The following is a 21,479-nucleotide window of genomic DNA, read 5'->3' as shown; positions in this document are numbered from 1 at the left end:
GAGAGAGAGAGAGAGAGAGAGAGAGAGAGAGAGAGAGAGAGAGGATCAAACCCAGGATCAGGATCACACATGTATTTGGTAAGTACTTTACCACTGAGCTATACAATTCCAGCTATTTGTTACAATTTTATGACCTTAGGAGCCATACACACAGGGTGACAACTGCATCCATGTGCTGACACACAAACAGATCAAACACACTTACACACACACATATGGTAAGTGATTCAAATTAAACTCAGAATTTTGAGGCCTGCTTCCACTGTTTCTCTAGAGAGGAGCAGATACCCTGTGACATAGAGGGCACAGTCTCTGCATCAATCATAGACATAAGGTTTCAGAAGTAGTCGGTGATAGTTATGGATGTGGGTTTGCTCATCTGAACTAGTTTCTTGATGATGCTTAAGTCTTCCAGGTTGGGGCTAGGGATGGAGCTCAGTTGGCAGAGTTGCTTTGCCTACTATGCACAGAGCTCTGGGTTCCAACCCAGCACCACATAAACCAATCATAGCGCCCTACACATGTAACTTCTAGAGGCAAGGGGGATCAGGAATTCAAGTTCAGCCTTGACTACATAGTTTCTTAGTAGCCAGGTTAGGCTACATGATACCATACCGTGTCTCTAAAAAAATCCTAAATGAAATAAAGAAGGGCAAGGGACGAGCTACAGGTAAATGTGAGGGTGGCTGACAGGAGCAGGAGTGGGAAGTGCCTAACATGAGTGGGAAGTGTGTGGCAGGAGCTGGAAGTAGGTAGGTAGCAGGAGTGGGGAGTGGCTGACAGGAGCAAAAGTGGCAGTGGCCAAACTTCTTAGGTAAGTCAAACTAGAGTGACAATGAGAACATGCCCTCTCCGAGGTATGGTTGGGGAGAAATTGTATATACAAGGGAGAGTATATTCAGAGGCATCTAGAGGAGTCCAGTACAGGGAAAGAAAGTAGTAGACTAGACATGACCAGTATTCCTGGACTGGGCCATGAGAGGAGAGAGGCACGAAGAGCAAGATGAAGAGAAGAGAGGGAAGCAAGCTGACCAAGAGAGCCAAGACTGATCTATGAGACGGAGAGAAGAACCCAGAGAGTGTGTGGTTAAAATGGCTGGGTTATATAGGAATCAACAGCTGGAGGGAGGGAAGGGAAGCCCCTAAGCTGGAAAGGGCTAGGGTAGGGGGCAGGAGTGAGACAAGCAGAGAGAAGCCACAGGTTCTCAGTAAGCATGGAGGCTATAATGTGCTTGGGCATGCTGACAGACACCCTCTTTGATGAGTTTCTCAGATTAAGACAATAGTTATGTTGAGAAAAGACTTTTTGTCTCTCTAATGAGGTATCACTCCAGTTCTCTTTTAATTTGAATTGAGGTCTCGCTGAATCACCCAGGTGGGCTCCTGCTATATAGCCTTCTGAGTAACTGGAAATACAAACCTGCACCCTCAGGACCAACCTGTAAGATCTAACAGTTACAGGTGAACAAGAACAGCCAACCACCCTAAGTAGGACTTGCGCCCTCTAGTGGTATGAATAGGTATGGCCCCATAGACTCATGTTGGAATGCTTGGTCCACAAAGTGGCACTATTAGGAGGTGTGGGCTTGTTGGAGGAAGTGTCACTGTGGGGGTGGGCTTTGAGGTCATATATGATGCTCAAGCTATGCCCAGTGTGGCACGCAGTTTGCTGCTGGCTGTGGATCAAGATGTAGAAGTCTCAGCAACTTGTTGCCATGCTTCCCACCATGATGATAACGGACTGAACCTCTGAAACTGTAAGTCAGACCCAATTAAGTATTTTCCGTTATAAGAGTTGCCATGGAAAAAAAAAAAAAAGAGTTGCCATGGTTAGGGGCTGGAGAGATGGCTCAGTGATTAAGAGCACTGGATGCTCTTCCAGAGGACCTGGGTTCAATTCCCAGCACCTACATGTCAGCTCACCATTGTCTGTAACTCACCTTCAGAAAAATACACATATAGGCAAAACATCAATGCACAAATGTAAATAAATAGATGTTTAAAGAAAAAAAAAAAGAATTGTGGGCTAGAGAGATGGCTCAGTAGTTAAGAGCACTGACTGCTCTTCCAGAGGTCCTGAATTCAAATCCCACACTGCTCACAGCCATCTGTAAAGAGATCTGATACCCTCTTCTGGTGTGTCTGAAGACAGCTACTTACACATTCTTACATGTATAATAAATGAATCTTTTTTAAAAAAGAGAGAGAATTGCCATGGTCATGGTATCTCTTCACTACCATAAACCCTAACTAAGACAGGGACCTTCACTACCATAAAACCCTAACTAAGACAGGGACCTTCCTTTCTTTCTCCTTTAACAGCTTCGTTGAAAAGTCATTCACAGGACTGATGAGACAGCTAGTTCAGAAAAGGCACTTTCTGCCAAGGCTGATAACCTCACTTCAATCCATGAAACTACATGCTGGAAAAGAGAACTGACTTCCTGAAAGCTGACCTCCACATATGTGTCATAACCCTCACCAACGTACACAGAGTCACGACTTTTGGCATACTTATGTGTTATACATCTACTGCCATAATCCATCTGGCTGTTATGTTAAGCCTGAGAATTGTAAGAAAAGCCAAGCTCACAATTGTCTGACGAAAACAAGCTGTATTTTGGGGTGCAACCAGCCAGGATGGGTCAACCAGCTGCCTCTCCACAAGTCGGGGTTTTAGAAAGCAGCCCTGCTGGCTTCTTGTCCCTTTTATAGGAGAGATAATATGTTTACAGGTGCAAGGGAGTTGCCCCTGTAAATGATACATTGTTAGAAAAAACAATGAGGCCAGCATGCCTTTAATCCCAGCATTTGGGAGGCAGAGACAGGCAGATTTCTGAGTTTGAGGCCAGCCTGGTCTACAGAATGAGTTCCAGAACAGCCAGGGCTACACAGAAAAACCCTGTCTTGAAAAAGCAAAAACCAAAACAAAATAAAACAAAGAAAAAACAATGAAAGGAAAGGAATAACGTTTACTTATTTATATAAGTACACTGTAGCTGTCCTCAGACACACCAGAAGAGGGCATCGAATCCTATTACAGATGGTTGTGAGCCACTATGTGGTTGCTGGGAATTGAACTTGGGACCTCTGGAAGAGCAGTCAGTGCTCTTAACCACTGAGCCATCTCTCCAGCCCAAGGAAAGGAATAAGAATAAGGATGAACGTCGTGTGAATGGGGTCACAGGTTTAGTGTATGTCTTAAAAACTTAAAGTTTCCATCAGATCTAAGAAACAGGAACTTATTCCTAACTGTCTTAACTACAAACAGAACCCTTAACCTGTAAGGTGTATATTTCCTGTTTTGGTCTCATGATTGTTTGAGACCAGGTATTTTTATGTAACTCTGATTGACCTGGAGCTTCCTATGTAGTTCAAGTTGGCCTTGGACTTGAGATCTTCCTGACTCGGCTTCCTGAGTGCTGGGATTACAAATGTGTGTCTCAAAGAAGTGGACAGTGTTCCTGAGAATGACACCAAGAGTTCTAGGACAGCCAGCGCTACATTTCAAGGAAGGAAGGAAGGGAGGCAGGCAGGGAAGGAGGGAGGGAGTTGGTAGAAGTGGGGGTGGGGTTCAGTGGTTAAGAGTACTGATTGGCTTCTCTTCCACAAAATCCAAGTTCAATTGCCAGCTCCTACATAGTGGCTCACAACTATCCATAACTCCAATTTCAAGGGATCCAAATGTTCTCTTCTGACCTCATGAGCACATCACATACTTACAAGCAAAATACCCATATTCACGAAATAAATATAAAAATAATTCCAAAGCCAGGATGTTCGAAAGATGCCTGATATTGACCTCTGGTCTTCATATGAGTATGCACATACCACATGTGCACACATGCACTACTATGCAAACCCTACTTCACTTGTCCCAAGTGAAAGACAAGTAACTTTTTAACTTTATTTAAACATTTTTAAAGATTTGTATTATGTGTACAGCTGTTTTACCTGTATGTATGTCTGTGTACCATGAGTGTTCCTGGTGACCAGAGAAGCCAGAAAAGAGCAATAGATCCTTAGAACTGAAGTTACAGATGGTTGTGAGCTGTTACGTGGGTGCTGGGAATCAAACCTAGTACTCTGGAAAAGCAGCTAGTGCTCTTAGTCCATCTCTCTATTCCAGGAAAAGAAGTTTAACTAGTTTCCTGAAAGGCTTCTTGGAGATAGGAACAGGCTCTCAGAGCATGGTCAGAAAGCCACAGCTATTCAATGAAGTGGTCAGGGACTTCCTCTCCTGCTCCATGTAGAAATGAGAGACTAAAGACAACTCAAGTTGGCATTTGAGGGGCAGGTAAACAGGAGTTTCCTTCTGGATGGCCCTAGGAGCACTGCAAGATCTCATAGGTGGCCAGTAGCAGGAACCAGGTTGGCTGGTATGTCTGTAGGAGAGTGTAGGAATTAGGGGAAGAGGCCTGGATCCCAACTTCTTCCTTGGCTATCCCTCTGCAAATGTCACCTGTCCTGCAGTGGATGAACTCACAGACAGGAATGGGCTGGCTTGGGTGGGGACATCCTGCAGGTTCCACTCTCATGTTGGTTCATCTTCAACACTGCACTGGCTTCTTCCCACTTGGGAATCCTCAAGGTCCTATGGTCATGGCTGGGCCTAGTGAGGTCCAAACCTGGACTGCCCTGCCCCCCTACACCCACACACCCAACTCAGCATCAGTCTGGATCAACAATTACCTAGAGATCATCTTTCTGGGGCTTAAGCATTGGTGGGAGCAGATGGGATATGAGCTGGGGATTTGGGGATGGGAGAAGATATCAGCTCCCCCTTCCCCCACATCCTAGCCTTTTAAAAGGCCCTCTCAGGTGTGGGGGCCCTGTCAGAGACCAGGAGAAAAGTATAGGAGAGACACACAATGGATCAGGAAGAAGAAAAGGGAGAGGGAGGCTCAGACCTTTTAGACAAGGTAAGAGGGCTCTGGCTGACTCCACCAGCAGCTTCTTGAGGTCTCAGCACCTGTAATTGACAAGATTAATTCATTTATAGGGCATCTAATTAGCAAGCAAGTCTCTGGGGTCCTCTGACCCAAATACTGTAACACATAGGGGGTATAGGTAGGAGGGTATAAGAGCCCCTCCTCAGGGCTAATGAATGGATTCTTAGTACTGTCCCCCAAGAGATAGTAGGTGCTAGGATTTAGGGGCACTTCTGAGCCCCATTTCCCTGGTAAGTGTCCCAACCCCCAAAACAACCCAAGTCTGGTCTCAATCTAGGACAGTGGTGGAATATTGTCCCTAGAGACAGTACCATGTGAAATTGTGCTGCAGGCAGGGGCCCCAGGCTGGGAGGTGGGGAGTTGGGGGAGTCAGGGGCAGGTCAGGGAAGGAGACTCAGGTTTCATTTAGAGAAATCCTGCAGACCTGTGAGGACTATGGTGAGAGCAGAGATAGGAAAGCAGGCACTGGTTTAGGTGGAAGCTGGCTGGAAGACAGAGAAGGCACAGACCCAACTAAACCAATCACGTCTGTCCCCAAGGCAGGTTCACCGGACCAAGAAGGCTTCTTCAACCTGCTGAGCCACGTGCAGGGCGATCGGATGGAGGAGCAGCGCTGTTCCTTGCAGGCTGGGCCAGGCCAGACCCCAGAAAGCCGTGAGCAGGGCATGATTGGGCTGTGTGTGGATGTGTGTTGCTGAAGCAAATGTGGCAGGAGTGTAGGGGTTCTGGGATCTTGTGATTCAGGGCGGGGAGCTCATTTGGGGTCTATATTCATGCCCACCTGTCTCTGCTCTAAGCAGAGGGTGGCCCTGCTCCAGAGATGGACAATCTCATGGATATGCTGGCCAACACCCAGGGCCGCCGCATGGATGACCAGCGTGTAACCGTTAATTCCCTGCCTGGCTTCCAACCTATCGGTCCCAAGGTAGGTGATATCCAGATAACCTGTGAAGACACATCCCAGTATGCTCTCTAAATCTATGCCCCATCTCTAGCCAAGATAGGATAGGACCCTATCTCTATACCTGTCGTGAGCTTAGGAAAAGGAAAGTGCCACAGGACTCATGCTAGCGCAGAACTATGGCTAGAAATTATAGTTCCTGCTCCAAAAATCTGTATATTTGTGAGAGGCCACAGGGAGAAAACAGGCAGCTTTCCTGGGAGGAAGGCATATGAATGCACACTCCTATATATCAACAAAGAGCATGGGTTCTGTTTGGGGTGTTTTGCTTTATCATTTTTTGAGACAGAGTTTCATGTAGCTCTGGCTGGCCAACGATGACCTTAAACTTCTAGACGTGCATCCTGGGTTCTGGGATTATAGGTGTGAGACACCATGAGTGATTTATGTGGTTATGGATGGAATCCAGGACTTTGATGCAGTCTCTACCAACTGAGCTACAGCCTCAGTCCTATGTCTGTGTACACTAGCATACATGTTTAGAGGTCCATGTACACATGTGTGCACGTGCAAGTGGAGGCCAGAAGTTAACCTCCTGTTCCTCAGGAGTCATTACCTTGTTATTTGAGACGGGATCTTTCACTGCCCTGGAACTCTGGGTAGATCAGGCTCCCTAGCTACAAAGCCCTAGGGATTCTCCTGACTCTACCTCTTAAGCACTGAGATTAGAAGTGCATAAAACCACACCTGGCTTTTCGGGATTAAACTCAGGTCTTCAAGTGAGCAAAGCAAGGATTTCAATGACTGAGCTATCTTCTCAACCCAACTCTTTGTTTGTTTGTTTAAGTATGTAGACCAGGGTAGCTTTGAACTCAAGATAATCCTCCTGCCTCTGTACTTGAGTACTGGGATTACAGGTGTACACTAACAGGCCAGTTTCTGACCAAACACCACCACTCCGATTGGCAGACAAAAAGAAATGTTGTTTGGAGGCACCTCTGACTTGCACTTTCCTTGGTCCCCTCCCTCTGTCTGACCCTTCTTCACCCACAGGATGGAATGCAAAAACGACCTGGGACCCTCAGCCCTCAACCCCTGCTCACCCCTCAGGATCCTGCTGCACTCAGCTTCCGCAGGAACAGCAGCCCCCAGCCCCAGACACAAGCTCCTTGAGAGTTCTAGCAACCCTGGGCCCCCTACCGGCCCCTGAAAACAATAAAACACTTGGCGCTAGCAACAAAGAGTTGAGTGTGTATTATTCTTGGAGGGGTGTGGGAGGAGGCAGGATGGCACTGGAACTTAAGGAACTGAAGGTCTCAGGAGCTCTGCTGGGCAGCTTGAAGAAGTCTTTCTTCTCTCTGCTTCCGGATCTTCTGTTTAAATTCTTCTAGCTCCTGGCGCTGGAATGGGGAAAGGGGTATGATGGGAGGGAAGGAAGCGCACATGCCTCAGGCCTGGAGTTACTCACATTACCCTCCCTTTGGCTTCAGTGTTCAATATCCCCAATGGGAGCTCCATGCCAATCACAACCATAGTACAAGTAAGTTCAGCTTCATCCCTCTCGGGAAAAGGTAATACATGAAACCATTTGTGCCCTCCCCTCTTTTTAAGATGGGGTCTCATATACTACAGGCTAGCCTTGAGCTCACTAGGCAGCAGAGAATTGCCAAAATTCTCAATCCTCTTGCATCCATCTCCTAAGTGCTGGAATTACAGCTCCCTCTCCAGTCTCCCTCTCTCTATCCCCATGCAGCCCAGGCTAGCTTCAGTCTGATAATGCTCCTATTCCTCCATGCAAGGTATATACCACCACAAACCAAAAGAAACGTTTATGGAGACAAGGTCTCTAGCCTAAGCTAGTCTGGAACTCCTGCTCATTCTGCTGGTTCTACTTTCCTATCTATGGCTGAGGGTGAAATTTTCATTCCAAGCCCAACCAGGGTGAAATGACGCAGCCCCTTTGGGAAAACAAGTTACTGACCTGACCCTCCTTCTCTCGTGGCCACAGCTCCCTCTGTGGAACAAAGTCACAACTGAGAAAACAAGGAAGGAGAATCCAGAGCCCCACATCCAGAACAGGGTTGACTCATGGGAGGTAAACAATGGATCCCAATAGCAAGTTAGTGCTTCATACCTTTCCTTTCCCAGGAATTACCCAGCAAACACTTTGATACCCACCTTGCGCTGGACAACATAGTCCTCGAACCACTCAGCCTGATTGGAGATCCAGAACATAACCACAGGGAAAGTGAGATAGAGTGACATCTGTAAAAGCAGAGGTGGATGGGCAGAGCCCAAAAGTCACCACCTGAGCACAGGGAGATTGCAGGGAAGCCCAAAGGACAGATCTAGTCTCCTTCACAGGTCAGGAGCTCAGTCTCAGGGGCTCCACGAGAACCCCAGAAATCCTACCAGGGGAACAGAAACCTGGCGCCGTAAAGTCTAGTCTTCACGATCAAGCAGGTTTTATTCATAGTAGTTCTGTCCACGACTCCCCTCCACCACCACCAACACACACACACACACACACACACACACACACACACACACAGGCACAGTCACACGTGCACGAAGGGGATAGAAGACCTTATTACCTCCCAATCTGATGCCCACCCGTAGCATTTCATATAGAGGGGCCTCATTTTTCAAATATATTCTCCATCTAGAAATCTGCCTATTTGAGACCCATTATGAGCCCTAGGCTCTCCTTCTGGAAATCCCACTCTGGATCTGAAGCCTCCCCTCCTTGAGCCACCTCCTCAGCTCACCCATCTCTAGGACGCTTCCTCAGACCAAACCCAGATTCTCCATTCTAAGCCCCCACATCTAGTGCTGGGGTTCCAATACAAGTCTCAGACACTTTCTCTGTGGAACGCCCCGCCCCCTTCTGCGCTTTTCTCACTTCCAAGATCTATTTTCAGTTTCTGAAAGATACCAGGTCCAGACGTTCAAACCCCAAAGCTCACTGACCCGAAACACCTCCAGCTTCACCCCCATCTCGCTCTTTGGTTTTATGAAGCCACTTCCGCCCAAAGCCGACTCTCCAGTAATACAAACCCTCATTGGTGTTTCTCAAGGGTCGATACTGAAGCTGAGTGGTCAATAACCCGGGTGGTGACGTCATCTTCCGGCGCCCCTTTGCTTCCGGTCACAGCCTTAACTATACAAAATTTAACTGAGCAGGCCGTGTGGTCATAGTGCGGTGCCAAAAATAGAAAACGGGTCTGTCTCGGAGAAGGCGGTCATTCTGTGAGTGACGTCACTAGAGCACGACTCTTGATCGTACCTGGAGAGCCAGGAAGATGGTGGTGATGGCGCGAGTTCCCCGTCCCGAGCGGCCGGATCTTGTTTTTGTAAGTCTGCAGCGAGGTGGAGGGTGATTTGCGAAGGAAGATCCAAAGCTGGATACCTTATAGGATCGGAGTCTGGCTTTCGGGGGAGGGGACTAGGCCATAGACCATGTATGCCCAGTCCATGGGACGATATGTCAAAACACTGATCAAGCCGGAAATAAAGAACCGTATCCTTCATGGCTTGAGTGAGGAGCTGCTATTGAGCTTAAGACCTTGACATCTCGGGCCGAGAGAAGTGAGGCCAGGAGGGGAATGGGATTGTGAAACGACATGGATTTTGATAGGCATAGTGACCAGTTCTGGATTCTGGATAATAGCTTGATGTTTGGGGCTACAAGAGCCATGAAGTATGAAGAAAAGACTAGTGGTGTGGGATTTCGCCTAAACACGTGAAAATAGGGTGGCGTAAATAGATTTCTCATGTTTAATACACGTTCGTAGAATTAAAAGAGTCAGGGCCATAACCCTCCTGTGTGTTTTTGAATTACCAGGGTTTAACCAAAGGTCTTGTGTGTGCTAAGCAAGCACTTTACCATTGATCAGTACCCCCACACACACACACACACAGGCACATCCCACCTCCTGATATAAACCCTTTAGCTTGAAAGTTCTGGGGCAGAGTACAGACTAGTGCAATCCTAAGGGTCCAGAAGTTTGATGAAGTAGGTGGCTTAAGTAAAGACTTAGTTATCTAGTCACCTTGTTCGGAGGAAGTGGCTCATTTGATAAAGTGCTTGCTTTACAAGCATAGGACCTCAGTTCAGAACCCTAGTACCTACGTGCAATGCCAGCGAGAGACCCTGTCTCAAAAATAAAGCACAGAGCAAATAAGGAGGCTTCTGGCCTCTAACTGAGTCTTCTCCCACGTGTGCCTGCATGAATGCTTTGTTTTTGAGACAGGGTTTCTCTGTGTAGCCCTGGCTGTCCTTTAAATTAAAAACTTTAAAACTTTGGGTTGGGTGTGGTGGTGGTGAATGCCTTTAATCCCAGAACTTGGGAGACAGAGGCAAGTGGAGCTCTGAGTTTGCAGCCATTGTGGTCTATATAGTGTATTCCAGGACAGCTAGAGCAAATAGTGAGACCCTGTCTCAAGAACAACAAAATAAAACTTTAACATGTTATTATATGGGCCTGGTATGAGGATAGGCCTGGTGGTGAAGGTGTAAGTGTGAGAGAATCACAAGCTTGATGTCTGGGAGGAAGCGTGTTGTGCCTGGATACAACCAGCTGTCCGTGGCAGAGGCCTGACAGCTGGACCTGTGCCCTAGTGTTGTGAGAGTCTAGGAATTATGGGAAGGGCATGGGAGAGAATAATGGATGATGAAGATATCCCAAACTTCCTGTATATACATATGAAATTGTCAAAGACTTCTTAGAGTGAGGATTGGGGCCAGGGAGTGGGATTTACTGGCCAAAGCTGATATCTGGGCAGGTGTCTCATTAACAACAAAGAGGTCTGTGTGGGCAGTTGAGTGCTGAGGGCCAGAGATCTGAACCAACACTCTCGCACAGTAGTTTGTAACCTTCCTGATGTGCTACCCTTCAATAGAGTTCCTCCTGTCATGTGACCCCCAACCATAAAATTGTTCCATTGCTACTTCATAGTTGTAATTTTGCTACTGTTATGAATCATAATGTAAATATCTGTGTTTTCTGGTGTTCTTAGGCAGCCCATGTGAGAGGTATTCTTTTGTCCTCCAAGGCACATCAACCATAACCTTTGAGAACCACTGCCTTAGCCAGTATCTGGTGATCCAGCTTTGCCCAGGACCTTGTCATGTTGTGTCTGTTTGCTGGTTAAAGATGCATTTTTAAAATTATGTTTATGTGGGTGTCTTTGTATGGCTATGTGTCCATACAGGCCTGAGTCTAGAGTTATAGGTAGTTATGAGCTGCCTTGCATGAGTGCAGGAAACTGAGTTCAAGTCCTCTGCAAGAGCAGTACATACTCTTAACTGCTGAGCCTTGTGTCCAGCCCTGTTTGTTTTTAAGTATAGTGTGTATGTAAGTACATGGGTTGTGTATGTATGAATGTGTATTGACCAGAAATAGACATTAGCTGATTTTCATTTGCTCTCCATCTGACTTTTGAGACAAAGTCTTCTCATTGAAGTTGAAGCTCACTGGCTGGCTAAATGGTTGGCCAGTGAGCTCTAGGGATCCACCTGTTTCTGTTTGCCCAGCATTGGGATTTATAGATACATACTGCTATGCCTGGCATTTACATGAGTGTTGGAGATCTGAACTCAGGTAATCATGCTTGTGCATACCAACTGAGCCATCTTTCTACTTTTGTTTTTTTGTTTGTCTGTTTTTAATTTTAATATGATAAAAGGCAAGTTGTGTGCCTGCCACTATGTGCGTGTGGAAGGTAGAGGACAACTTAAGGAGTTGGTTCTCTCCTACCATGGGGCTCAAACTCAGGTCCTCAGTCTCAGTGGCAGGTGCCTCTACCCACTAAGCATCTCATCAACCTCCCATTTGTTTTATTCTTTGCCTGTGAAGTGATGGGAGTGTAGGCTTGCATCACTGCCCTTTGAAAGGGCATGGAATTTTTGTAGGAGCCTAGCGTTTGGGGCTAAGCCCCAGGATATGGTGTGTCTCCACTGAGACTAAGGACAGGCTTCTCTTCTCCCCTTCCCTGGCCCTGGCAGGAGGAAGAGGACCTTCCCTATGAGGAAGAAATCATGAGGAACCAGTTCTCTGTCAAATGCTGGCTCCGCTACATCGAGTTCAAACAGGGGGCTCCCAAACCCCGACTCAACCAGCTGTACGAGCGGGCGCTCAAACTGCTTCCCTGCAGGTACAAATGACCCTCCCTGTGCTACCCTGCTCACCAACTCCCACCCCTCTACACCCAAGTGACAGTGTGTCCCAGGCAAATGCTGTGTATTCCTTTATACAGCCCCTGATAGGTCACACCTTCCTTCATTTCCGAGCCATTTCCTTCCCTGTGAGATCTCTTGCCCCTCTTCAATCCCTTTTTTTTAACCACTGTTACCTCTAGAACAAAGTTCTGGGGTTCCATAAACCCATCTTATCTGCCTTTCCTGCTCTTTAGCTACAAACTCTGGTACCGCTATCTGAAGGCACGCCGGGCGCAGGTGAAACATCGGTGTGTGACTGACCCTGCCTATGAAGATGTCAACAACTGCCATGAGAGGGCCTTTGTGTTCATGCACAAGGTGAGGATCTGGAGATGGGTGTGCGGGCAGGCGCACTCCTGGGAACTATTTCCCCAGTGAGATGTAAAGGGGTATCTACCCCTTCTTCCTCACAGTGCTCCAACAAAACAAGGTACAGGTCCACCAAACTGTTCCATCAGCTTCAGGAACTAATGACTTTCCTGGGCTTATGTACCGAGCCTGGGTGGCATGTAATGACACCTGTTGCCTCCCTACGGCCCCTGTGCCCTAGATATGAAGTGTAAGGAAGCCATGGGGCCTGTGGCTCAGAACCCATACTCTCCATTATTTTCAGATGCCACGCCTGTGGTTAGACTACTGCCAGTTTCTCATGGATCAGGGAAGAGTAACACATACCCGCCGCACCTTTGACCGTGCCCTCAGGGCACTGCCCATCACACAGCACTCCCGCATCTGGCCCCTGTATCTGCGTTTCCTGCGCTCCCACCCACTGCCTGAGACTGCTGTGCGAGGCTACCGTCGCTTCCTCAAGGTGAGCACCACTGAATAGACCAGTTCCCAGGTTGGCTTCCAAACCTGGCTCATTGGGATAAGCACCTTCATGCAATAAATAGGCTGCAGGAAGAGGCTCTGATGAATAGGTACAGTTTATTCATGATTTCTTTCTTTGTGAGTGTGTGTGTGTGTGTGTGTGTGTGTACACCTGTATATATGGAGGCCCAACATTGACACTGGATGTCTTCCTCGATTACTCTCTCCTTTCTTGAGGCAACATCTCTTAGTGAACCCAGACTAGATTTAGCCAGTTCCACCTAGCCCCACAGATCCCCTTTCCAGTGCTGTCATAGTTACCTAGTGTTTATGTAGGTTCTACAGATCCACACTCCAGTCCCCACACTTGCAAGGCGAATGCTTTATACCTTGAGCTAACTCTCCAAGCTCTATAATTTATTGTCTTTAGTTTTCAAGTAGCTTTTAGCTTATACCCACTTCACAGTGGGCATAGAGACGAGAGCTAGGGACACCACACATAAGGTACTCACCACCACCTGCCCAGGACTTTCAGTCTAACAGGGTAAACACATGCATGACCCAGCTATGTGAAATAGAATAAAAGCAAAGCCATAGTAAGAGGCAGGAATAAGATATGTGTATAGTAGGCTGCATTGCAAGCAGAGCATTGTGTGCTCATGCTTATGATATCAGTTATGGTAAATTTCTTAGCACGGTACTGCTCAGGTGGCAGTTTGTGACAGAAGCAGGTCCTTCCCTGACCACCATGTCTAAGTTGGACTGCCTAGAACTAGCTAGCATTAGACATTGTTGGGGTTGGGGAGGCGTCAAAGCTAAAGGAAGGGCCAAGGGTAGACCACTTAGGACCGAGACTAAGGTCCAGACTAGATTACTGTCTTAGTTTCTCTTTTTGCTGGGGAAAAAAAAAACACACACCTTGAAACAACCTAAGGGAGAGGGCTTATTTTGGCTCACAGTTTAGGGGTACAGTCCATCATAGAAGAGAAGGCAATAGGAGTTTGAAACAGCTTTGAATCCATGCTCAAAAAACAGCTATGCACGCATGCTTCTTTATATAGCATTATACAGGATCCCTGCCTAGGATTCATAATTAACATAAATTTCTTCACATAAATTTACATAATCCAGATAATCTCTCACACATATACTCAAAGGGTCATCTCAGAAGTTATTCTAGAGTCTGTCAAGTTGACAGTTTACAGTAACCCTCGTTAAGTACTGTAGCCATGTTAGGTCCATGGTTATCAAGACCGGCCCAAAGGAGCCAAGACCAGATCAATAAGGCCCAAGGCTGGAGTATTGACTTCAGGCTGGATCTCCATAGCACTGAGGCTGGGTTAATGGGGCTGGCTGTTTGCTAAAATTGGGGCTGGTGGAGTAATTATAGCCACTTAGTCAAAAGAGATACATCATCTCCTGCATCCCTAATCATCTTCGGTGGGGTGGGTATTCTCCAGCTAAGCCCTGAGAGTGCTGAGGAATACATCGAGTATCTCAAATCCAGTGACCGGCTAGACGAGGCTGCACAACGCCTGGCCACTGTGGTGAATGATGAGCGCTTTGTATCCAAGGCTGGTAAATCCAACTACCAGGTGGGTTCCCTGGAATGTGGAGACTGGGTGAGAGGTGTCTTCCCTCGTGGACCAAGACTGAGATGTTCACCCAACACCCTGTGTCTTGCAGCTGTGGCACGAGCTGTGTGACCTTATCTCCCAGAATCCAGACAAGGTACAGTCTCTCAATGTGGATGCCATAATCCGTGGTGGGCTCACCCGCTTCACTGACCAGCTGGGCAAGCTGTGGTGCTCCCTGGCAGACTACTATATCCGCAGTGGCCACTTCGAAAAGGTATGTGGGTATCTGGACCTCCGCTGTAAGGCGGGTCTCAGGAGGACACACAGAGTGCATGGGCAGGACACAACCACAGATACACTGTGTGTGACATATCACATACACACACACACACATTTGCCATCCTAGTAGCTATAATGGGTACAGTAGTCCTGCAGACAGGTGACCCTTTGGGGCAGGCTGACTCAGTGTCTGGGTCTCTCACATCCCAGCTGTGTAGCCTGGGACCTTGTAAGCTTGAGTGGCCTGTTTGAGAGCTTGTTTGGAGGAGTCAGCCACTTATATACCCTTAGCCAAAAATCAAGCTTCTCTACTCAGGAAAGATTGTCCTTTTCAACTGGCGTAGCGTGCAGCTTTGGGAGAGATGTACATGGGGCAGTGAGGAAAGGAAGGGGACCCCTGCCTCTCTAGTCTGAGCAGCTGAATCAGCTCTAGCACTTGTGGAGTGACACGTGTCTCAACCAGACTGCCCTCACAGATGTCCCGAATATCCCTGTTTGCAAAATGGGGATGTGGCCACTCTTTACCTGTAAGGGACTGGTGCAGCAATAGGCGGAGCACTCACCAAGTGCCCGATGGGAAAAAGCCCCCCCTAGGTTGTTTTGACTATCTGTCCTTCCATCTTGCTTTCTAGAAACATGCTGGGAACAGGGGTTGGATGGGACTCTGAGAATCTCCATAGGACTAAACTGGGGCTACTGTGGTCTAAGGAACTGGGGAGGAGGCCAGAGTAAGTGACTTAGGGACTTGAGATTTGCACTGGTTGGGCTAGGCGAGGTAGGAGGCTCCAGCAAGAGAACTGCAAAGCTCACAAAGCCCTTTCCCTAGAGCCTATGTGAAGACATGGGATAGAGAGATAGGATACTTCAAGGGATGCAGAGGATGCAGAGTCTAGAGAACACAAGCTTGTGAAGGGGTCAGGCAGCCATTGGAGGAGAGTGGGCGCCTCCAGAGACAGGCAGTGTTATTTGACTTTTCCTGGCAAGACATGAACAAATGTCTCTTCACCACAGATAGGTGATTTATTTCATTTTCCAAATGTGTGCACATTGCAAACCAGTGAACTTATTGGGCTTCCTTACATGAACATGGGTGAGGGTTACTTACAGGAATATGGATGACTCAAAAATAGCTGCATCACTGAAAACCCACTACAGTTGGGAGACAATTCACAAAAGCTGCATCCTTGTACCTTCCTTCATGACTGGGAGACAGGCTGGGCCTTGGGGTCTAGTTGGAGAGTCTCCCATCTAGCAGTTATTACTGTTTACATAACTTGGGGCGGGGGTCTTGGGACTCTTGCAAGTTTCATTTATTTACTGAGCCTTAGGAGCCCCTCTCTCCCTCCAGAATGGAATGTTGGAATTAGGAAGGAATAGCTTCACAGCAGGCTGAGCTCAGGGTTCTGTGGGAGCTGACATCTTGCTGCTCGCCTGTTCTCACTTGAATCTTGATTCGGTCCTGCACAAGGGACTCCTCAGCAGGGAGGCCCTGCAGCTTCAGACTGACAGGCAATGCAGGGCAGGAACAGGCCAGCTGGGCTCTGTCCTATGCTCAGCATTGGTCACCATGGATGCTGCCAGTGGGTCCTTGTGGGTGGGCTCCCATGACTCTCCTCTGGACTTTTCCTTACACTGTACCTGAACCCCACAGGCCCGGGATGTATATGAGGAGGCCATCCGCACTGTGATGACTGTGCGGGACTTCACCCAGGTGTTCGACAGCTATGCCCAGTTTGAGGAGAGCATGATTGCAGCGAAGATGGAGACTGCCTCTGAACTGGGGCGTGAGGAGGAAGGTGCGATGTGGGACTGTGGGCTTGGGAGGAGAGGGTTGAATTCCTAGCCACTGGTGTGGAACAGGCTGTCAAGGAGAGCTGGGTGGACATGAGGGCCAACATATCCTGGAGTAGTGTCAATTGAGGATAGAAGTAAGAGTGCTGGTGCTAGGTCCATGGTGGTCAGCGTGGCTCTTTAGGTCCGAAACAGTGGGCTTGGAGGAAAGGAAGCTTAGGAACAGGAGTAGATAAGGGCCTGTGCCATCCATCACCTCCAGTCTCCCTGGCTTCATGAACATATCTGGCTCCTAGATGATGTGGACCTGGAGCTGCGCCTGGCCCGCTTCGAGCAGCTCATTAGCCGACGGCCCCTGCTTCTCAATAGCGTCCTTCTGCGCCAGAACCCACACCATGTCCACGAATGGCACAAGCGTGTAGCCCTGCATCAGGGCCGCCCTCGGGAGGTAGGTGATGGCCCCAACCCATCCTCTGCCCCATATAGCTGTCATGGCCCAACCCTGCCCTCACTTGTGTGACCTTCCTGCTCTAGATTATCAACACATACACAGAGGCTGTGCAGACAGTAGACCCCTTCAAAGCCACAGGCAAGCCGCACACATTGTGGGTTGCATTTGCCAAGTTTTATGAAGAAAATGGACAGCTGGATGATGTGAGTGTGCAGTGTGCATATTGCATTTCACCATGGGACTTGGGGTGGCCAAGTGGCAGGACCTCAGCTAGTCTCTGCCCATTACCACAGGCTCGTGTCATCCTAGAGAAGGCCACCAAGGTGAACTTCAAGCAGGTGGATGACCTGGCGAGTGTGTGGTGCCAGTGTGGGGAGCTGGAGCTCCGGCATGAGAATTATGATGAGGCCTTAAAGCTGCTTCGGGTAAGGATGTGAAGACCAGCCAGGGATGTGTAGTGAGCCTGGGGACAGCCCCTCAGCCCCTCTGCCTCTGTCTTTCTACAGAAAGCTACGGCTTTGCCTGCCCGTCGGGCTGAGTACTTTGATGGTTCAGAGCCTGTGCAGAACCGTGTATACAAGTCGCTGAAGGTGTGGTCCATGCTTGCCGACTTGGAGGAAAGCCTGGGCACTTTCCAGGTCAGCTGCCATAGGCAGGGGTGAAGTGGAACTGGTTCTCAGCCACTGAACAGAGTGTGCCCTAACCTGTTTGTTCCCACAGTCGACCAAGGCCGTGTATGACCGAATCCTGGACCTGCGCATAGCCACACCACAGATTGTCATAAACTATGCCATGTTCCTGGAGGAGCACAAGTACTTTGAGGAGAGCTTCAAGGTGAGGCAAGCCCTGAGGGCCAGTCAAGGGCAAGGCACAGTAAGGCGCTTCCACATGGTCTGCAGGTGTCCACTTGTCTCCATGTCCTCTCACTGTCGCTGCCTGTATACATGTGTGTTTAGAAACATGGGACCACAGGGTAGGGGCCTATATTAGTTACTCTCGTTGTTGAAACAAAACGTCTTGACAGAAGCATGTTAAGGGAGAAGAGTTCATTCTGGCTCACAGAGGATATAGTCATTGTGGTGGGCAAGGCACAGCAACAGAAACAGTCTGTGGCTGTTTGTGTGGCATCTGCAGTTGGGAAGCTCAGAAGGATGAATGTTAGGAACTGGCTCGTTTTCTCCTTTTTATGTAGTCTAGGATCCCAGCCCATGAGATGGTGCCCACCTGTTTAAGATGGATCTTTCTGCTTCAGTTAATACGATCAAGATAACCCTTCACAGACATAGCTAAAGTTTGTCCCTTGGGTTATTCTACATCCTGTTAGGTTGACAATAGTAATTATCATGGGTTAATTTCTTTTCCTTTTCGGCAGTGATATATATGGAACCCAGAACTTTGGGCATTCAAAGCAGGGACTCTTAGCACTGAGCAACATCTCGGCCTTTGATCTCTTGTAAAGCCACTAGTTGTGGCTGGTTAGGTCAACGCTAACGAGATCATTTTAAGTCCTTTTCCAAAATAAGTGCGTGCATGATGAGGTATGGGGCCTTGGGGCCTCAGCATGTGAACACTCTGGAATTTGGGTGCTTCTCCCATAGCCCACTCCCGCATCCTCCAAGTTCTTGGGTGAAGTAGAACAAATGTGGGAGCCATGTGGGCAGCTCCCCTTGGTTTCTGTTCAAGTGATAGGGTATAGGTCAGTACATTGTGGCCATAGGCAGATACACAGGTAAGGAGGTTACATCTATTCCTGTGTCCCTAACCCTTCTGCCCAGGAATATGAGTGCTTTCCCAGGACACTGGGTGCCTGTGTCTGTGGAGGGTAGGAGCTACCTTGTCCATGAGGTATCAGACTGTGTTTAGAAAGTCCCTGTTGCACCCCTGCCTTAGGTCCTTGTACTTGGTAGGGGGAAAACAGGGTGACATACTTAAATGTGCCCTGATGGAGGGGTGGACAAGAAAGGGGCTCTGGGCAAGCTCATGGAAGACGCGAGCCAAGGGTACCTGGGTGCTAACACATGGCTTCCTTGGAAACAGGCATATGAGCGTGGCATCTCACTGTTCAAGTGGCCCAATGTTTCAGACATCTGGAGCACCTACCTGACCAAATTCATCTCGCGCTATGGGGGCCGCAAGCTGGAGCGTGCACGGGATCTCTTTGAGCAGGCACTAGATGGCTGCCCACCAAAATATGCCAAGAGTAAGGAGTCTGTGGGCTATCTTGGGACGTGGGGATGAGTAGCTTGGGCTGAGTTGAGGACTGCTAACTGGGCCCTCCTATCCTGTGCAGCTTTATATCTGCTTTACGCACAGCTAGAGGAGGAGTGGGGCCTTGCCCGCCATGCCATGGCTGTGTATGATCGTGCTACCAGGGCAGTGGAGCCAGCCCAGCAGTATGATATGTTTAACATCTACATCAAGCGGGCTGCTGAGATCTATGGCGTCACCCACACTCGTGGCATCTACCAGAAGGCCATTGAGGTACCTACCACCAGTGACCTGGTATGGGGTTGGGGTCCATGCAGACAGGAGGAGCCCAGAAAGCCATGCAGAAAGGATGACAGAAGGCTTTTCTGAAGCCGGGTACGCCTTTCCCTCACCCCTGCTCTCCCTGACCCATGGTGCCAGGTGCTGTCTGATGAGCATGCCCGTGAGATGTGCCTGCGCTTTGCAGACATGGAGTGCAAGCTTGGTGAGATCGACCGCGCCCGGGCCATCTACAGCTTCTGCTCTCAGATCTGTGATCCCCGGGTAGGGTTATGCCTAATGTTGGAGAGGTGAGGGTGGGCAGTGGGGATGCTGTACCAAGCACCTGGCTCACCCACATGGCTGCACCCCACCACAGACAACTGGGGCATTCTGGCAAACATGGAAGGACTTTGAGGTCCGGCACGGCAATGAGGATACCATCAGGGAGATGCTGAGGATACGGCGGAGTGTGCAGGCCACATACAATACTCAGGTCAACTTCATGGCTTCACAGATGCTCAAGGTGTCGGGCAGTGCCACAGGAACCGGTGAGCTTCTGTAACCCCCCTTCCCTTTTCATGACTAGGCCACATGGAGCAGTGTCTGCCCTATCCCAGAGCACTCACTGCCCAGCCTAGGCCTCCTAGGCCTGGCAGCATTTGGAACCAGTCCTGAGCAGCTCAGCTGGGACTGGTCTGATGTGCCTTGGAGAGGGCTTGACCTTGACTTCCCTCCCTCATCTGCCCTGCACCCCCAGTGTCTGACCTGGCTCCTGGGCAGAGCGGCATGGATGACATGAAGTTGCTGGAACAGAGAGCAGAACAGCTAGCAGCTGAGGCAGAGCGGGACCAGCCCCCCAGGGCCCAGAGCAAGATCTTCTTCGTGAGGTGAGGGCGGGTGGGCGGGAGGGTGGTCCAGTCCTTCTTAGAAAGGGCTATTCCAGGGAAGCAGCTGGCTGGCAGCCACCACCTTCCCTCTCGAAACCCTAGGAGTGATGCATCCAGGGAGGAATTGGCAGAGCTGGCTCAGCAGGCCAACCCTGAGGAGATCCAGCTGGGCGAGGAGGAGGACGAGGAGGAGATGGACCTGGAGCCCAACGGTCAGTGGCCAGAATTGGGCAGGGTTAAGAGCAGAGGTGGGCCATCCCTCCCCTCCCTGTCCCACCCCCACCTTGACCTGAATTTTCCCCCACAGAAGTCCAACTGGAACAGCAGACTGTGCCAGCTGCTGTGTTCGGGAGCCTAAAGGAAGACTGACCCCCTCCACACTTTTTCCCCTATGGTCCCTCCCCCATAACTACCCCTCCAATACAGCCCCTCTTTGTACATCACTGTCTCGACCTCCTTCCTGCCACCCACGTGCCTCAGGGCATGCTAGCTTAGAGTTGCCTGGCTCTCAGCACTGATTGGCTGAGACAGGAGGTGGAGTAGTCAGGGGATATGGCATGTGGACAACCTGCCCTCACCCTGCAGAGCCAGTTCTGGACGCTGCATGGCCAGTTCCCCTGCCCCACCCCAGGTCTCTTGTCAGGCTTGCCCAGTCAGAGGCCTCCTTGAGGCCCACACCGCGGGGCACCTGGCCTTACTGACATGAGTGTCACAGCTCTAGTACTTCACAAACCCATGTGCCTCCACGTAGTCATAGGCCCTGTTGATCTACTAGCAAGGTGCTTGTATCTCTGGCTAAAGGCCAGACACCAGGCCTGGTACTACACAGACCACATCTAGGGTGGAGCCCTTACGGCTTAAGCTCTGAGAAGCCATTAGTGGGGACCATTAAGGGGCTTTTGGCATCAGGAGACATAATCAGATTTGTGTTTTGAGCCAGTCACGCAGGCTGCCATGTGAGCAGGGCGCAGTTGGAGACAGGCTGTTGGCTTGGACCATGGGATAGTTGGAGGGGTGGCTTTAGGGGTGAGTCCTATATGACTTGACAGTATCTGGGAACCAAGGCTGTAGTGAGCCTTACATCTCAACTCTGCACCTACAGTGGCAACTAGATCCTCTGATAAGGGACTCTGAAGAAGGAC

General features: G+C 49.2%; 3 protein-coding genes across 5 annotated transcripts; 2 read left to right on the top strand and 1 right to left on the bottom strand.

Annotated features, from left to right (window-relative positions):
• Positions 1-4,844: 4,844 nt before the first annotated feature.
• Positions 4,845-7,096, top strand: Pcp2 (Purkinje cell protein 2). Of its 3 annotated transcripts, none has more exons than XM_031338901.1 (4): positions 4,845-4,922; positions 5,492-5,606; positions 5,753-5,877; positions 6,907-7,096. In XM_031338901.1, exons 1-4 carry the CDS (start codon positions 4,872-4,874, stop codon positions 7,024-7,026), a joined length of 411 nt encoding a protein of 136 aa, XP_031194761.1. In that variant the 5' UTR covers positions 4,845-4,871; the 3' UTR covers positions 7,027-7,096. The 3 variants fall into 3 exon arrangements, with proteins under 3 accessions (XP_031194761.1, XP_031194763.1, XP_031194762.1); XM_031338903.1 differs by lacking the exon at positions 4,845-4,922 and adding an exon at positions 5,070-5,182; XM_031338902.1 differs by lacking the exon at positions 4,845-4,922 and adding an exon at positions 5,352-5,390.
• On the bottom strand, positions 7,083-8,900 carry LOC116068835 (protein PET100 homolog, mitochondrial). Its single transcript, XM_031338904.1, has 4 exons — positions 8,824-8,900; positions 8,032-8,118; positions 7,835-7,867; positions 7,083-7,253 (listed from the first exon to the last, which is right to left on the bottom strand). The coding sequence occupies exons 1-4, from the start codon at positions 8,848-8,850 to the stop codon at positions 7,170-7,172; spliced, it is 231 nt and encodes a 76-aa protein (XP_031194764.1). The 5' UTR covers positions 8,851-8,900; the 3' UTR covers positions 7,083-7,169.
• Positions 8,901-8,974: 74 nt separating this feature from the next.
• On the top strand, positions 8,975-20,777 carry Xab2 (XPA binding protein 2). The gene is made up of 19 exons (XM_031338900.1): positions 8,975-9,206; positions 11,861-12,009; positions 12,268-12,391; positions 12,687-12,884; positions 14,344-14,478; positions 14,570-14,734; positions 16,391-16,535; positions 16,827-16,978; positions 17,065-17,184; positions 17,275-17,406; positions 17,488-17,619; positions 17,702-17,815; positions 19,019-19,181; positions 19,272-19,462; positions 19,610-19,732; positions 19,827-19,998; positions 20,208-20,337; positions 20,440-20,549; positions 20,645-20,777. The coding sequence occupies exons 1-19, from the start codon at positions 9,156-9,158 to the stop codon at positions 20,704-20,706; spliced, it is 2,568 nt and encodes an 855-aa protein (XP_031194760.1). The 5' UTR covers positions 8,975-9,155; the 3' UTR covers positions 20,707-20,777.
• The last annotated feature ends 702 nt before the right edge of the window (positions 20,778-21,479 follow it).

Source organism: Mastomys coucha, unplaced genomic scaffold (assembly GCF_008632895.1).
Source record: "Mastomys coucha isolate ucsf_1 unplaced genomic scaffold, UCSF_Mcou_1 pScaffold22, whole genome shotgun sequence".
Taxonomy (NCBI): domain Eukaryota; kingdom Metazoa; phylum Chordata; class Mammalia; order Rodentia; family Muridae; genus Mastomys; species Mastomys coucha.
The sequence above is the reverse complement of the archived record's forward strand: the minus strand, read 5'-3'. Positions and strand labels throughout refer to the sequence as shown.

Excerpts from the sequence above, each read along its gene's own strand:
- Pcp2 (XM_031338901.1), top strand. The coding sequence starts at position 4,872 with ATGGATCAGGAAGAAGAAAAGGGAGAGGGAGGCTCAGACCTTTTAGAC. Across the intron at positions 4,923-5,491 it reads GCTCAGACCTTTTAGACAAG|GCAGGTTCACCGGACCAAGA; the intron begins GTAAGAGGGCTC and ends TCTGTCCCCAAG. Across the intron at positions 5,878-6,906 it reads TCCAACCTATCGGTCCCAAG|GATGGAATGCAAAAACGACC; the intron begins GTAGGTGATATC and ends CTTCACCCACAG.
- LOC116068835 (XM_031338904.1), bottom strand. The coding sequence starts at position 8,850 with ATGGGGGTGAAGCTGGAGGTGTTTCGG. Across the intron at positions 7,868-8,031 it reads ACTATGTTGTCCAGCGCAAG|AGGGAGCTGTGGCCACGAGA; the intron begins GTGGGTATCAAA and ends TTTGTTCCACAG. Across the intron at positions 7,254-7,834 it reads CACGAGAGAAGGAGGGTCAG|CGCCAGGAGCTAGAAGAATT; the intron begins GTCAGTAACTTG and ends TCCCCATTCCAG.
- Xab2 (XM_031338900.1), top strand. The coding sequence starts at position 9,156 with ATGGTGGTGATGGCGCGAGTTCCCCGTCCCGAGCGGCCGGATCTTGTT. Across the intron at positions 17,407-17,487 it reads AGGCCTTAAAGCTGCTTCGG|AAAGCTACGGCTTTGCCTGC; the intron begins GTAAGGATGTGA and ends GTCTTTCTACAG. Across the intron at positions 20,550-20,644 it reads GATGGACCTGGAGCCCAACG|AAGTCCAACTGGAACAGCAG; the intron begins GTCAGTGGCCAG and ends TTTCCCCCACAG.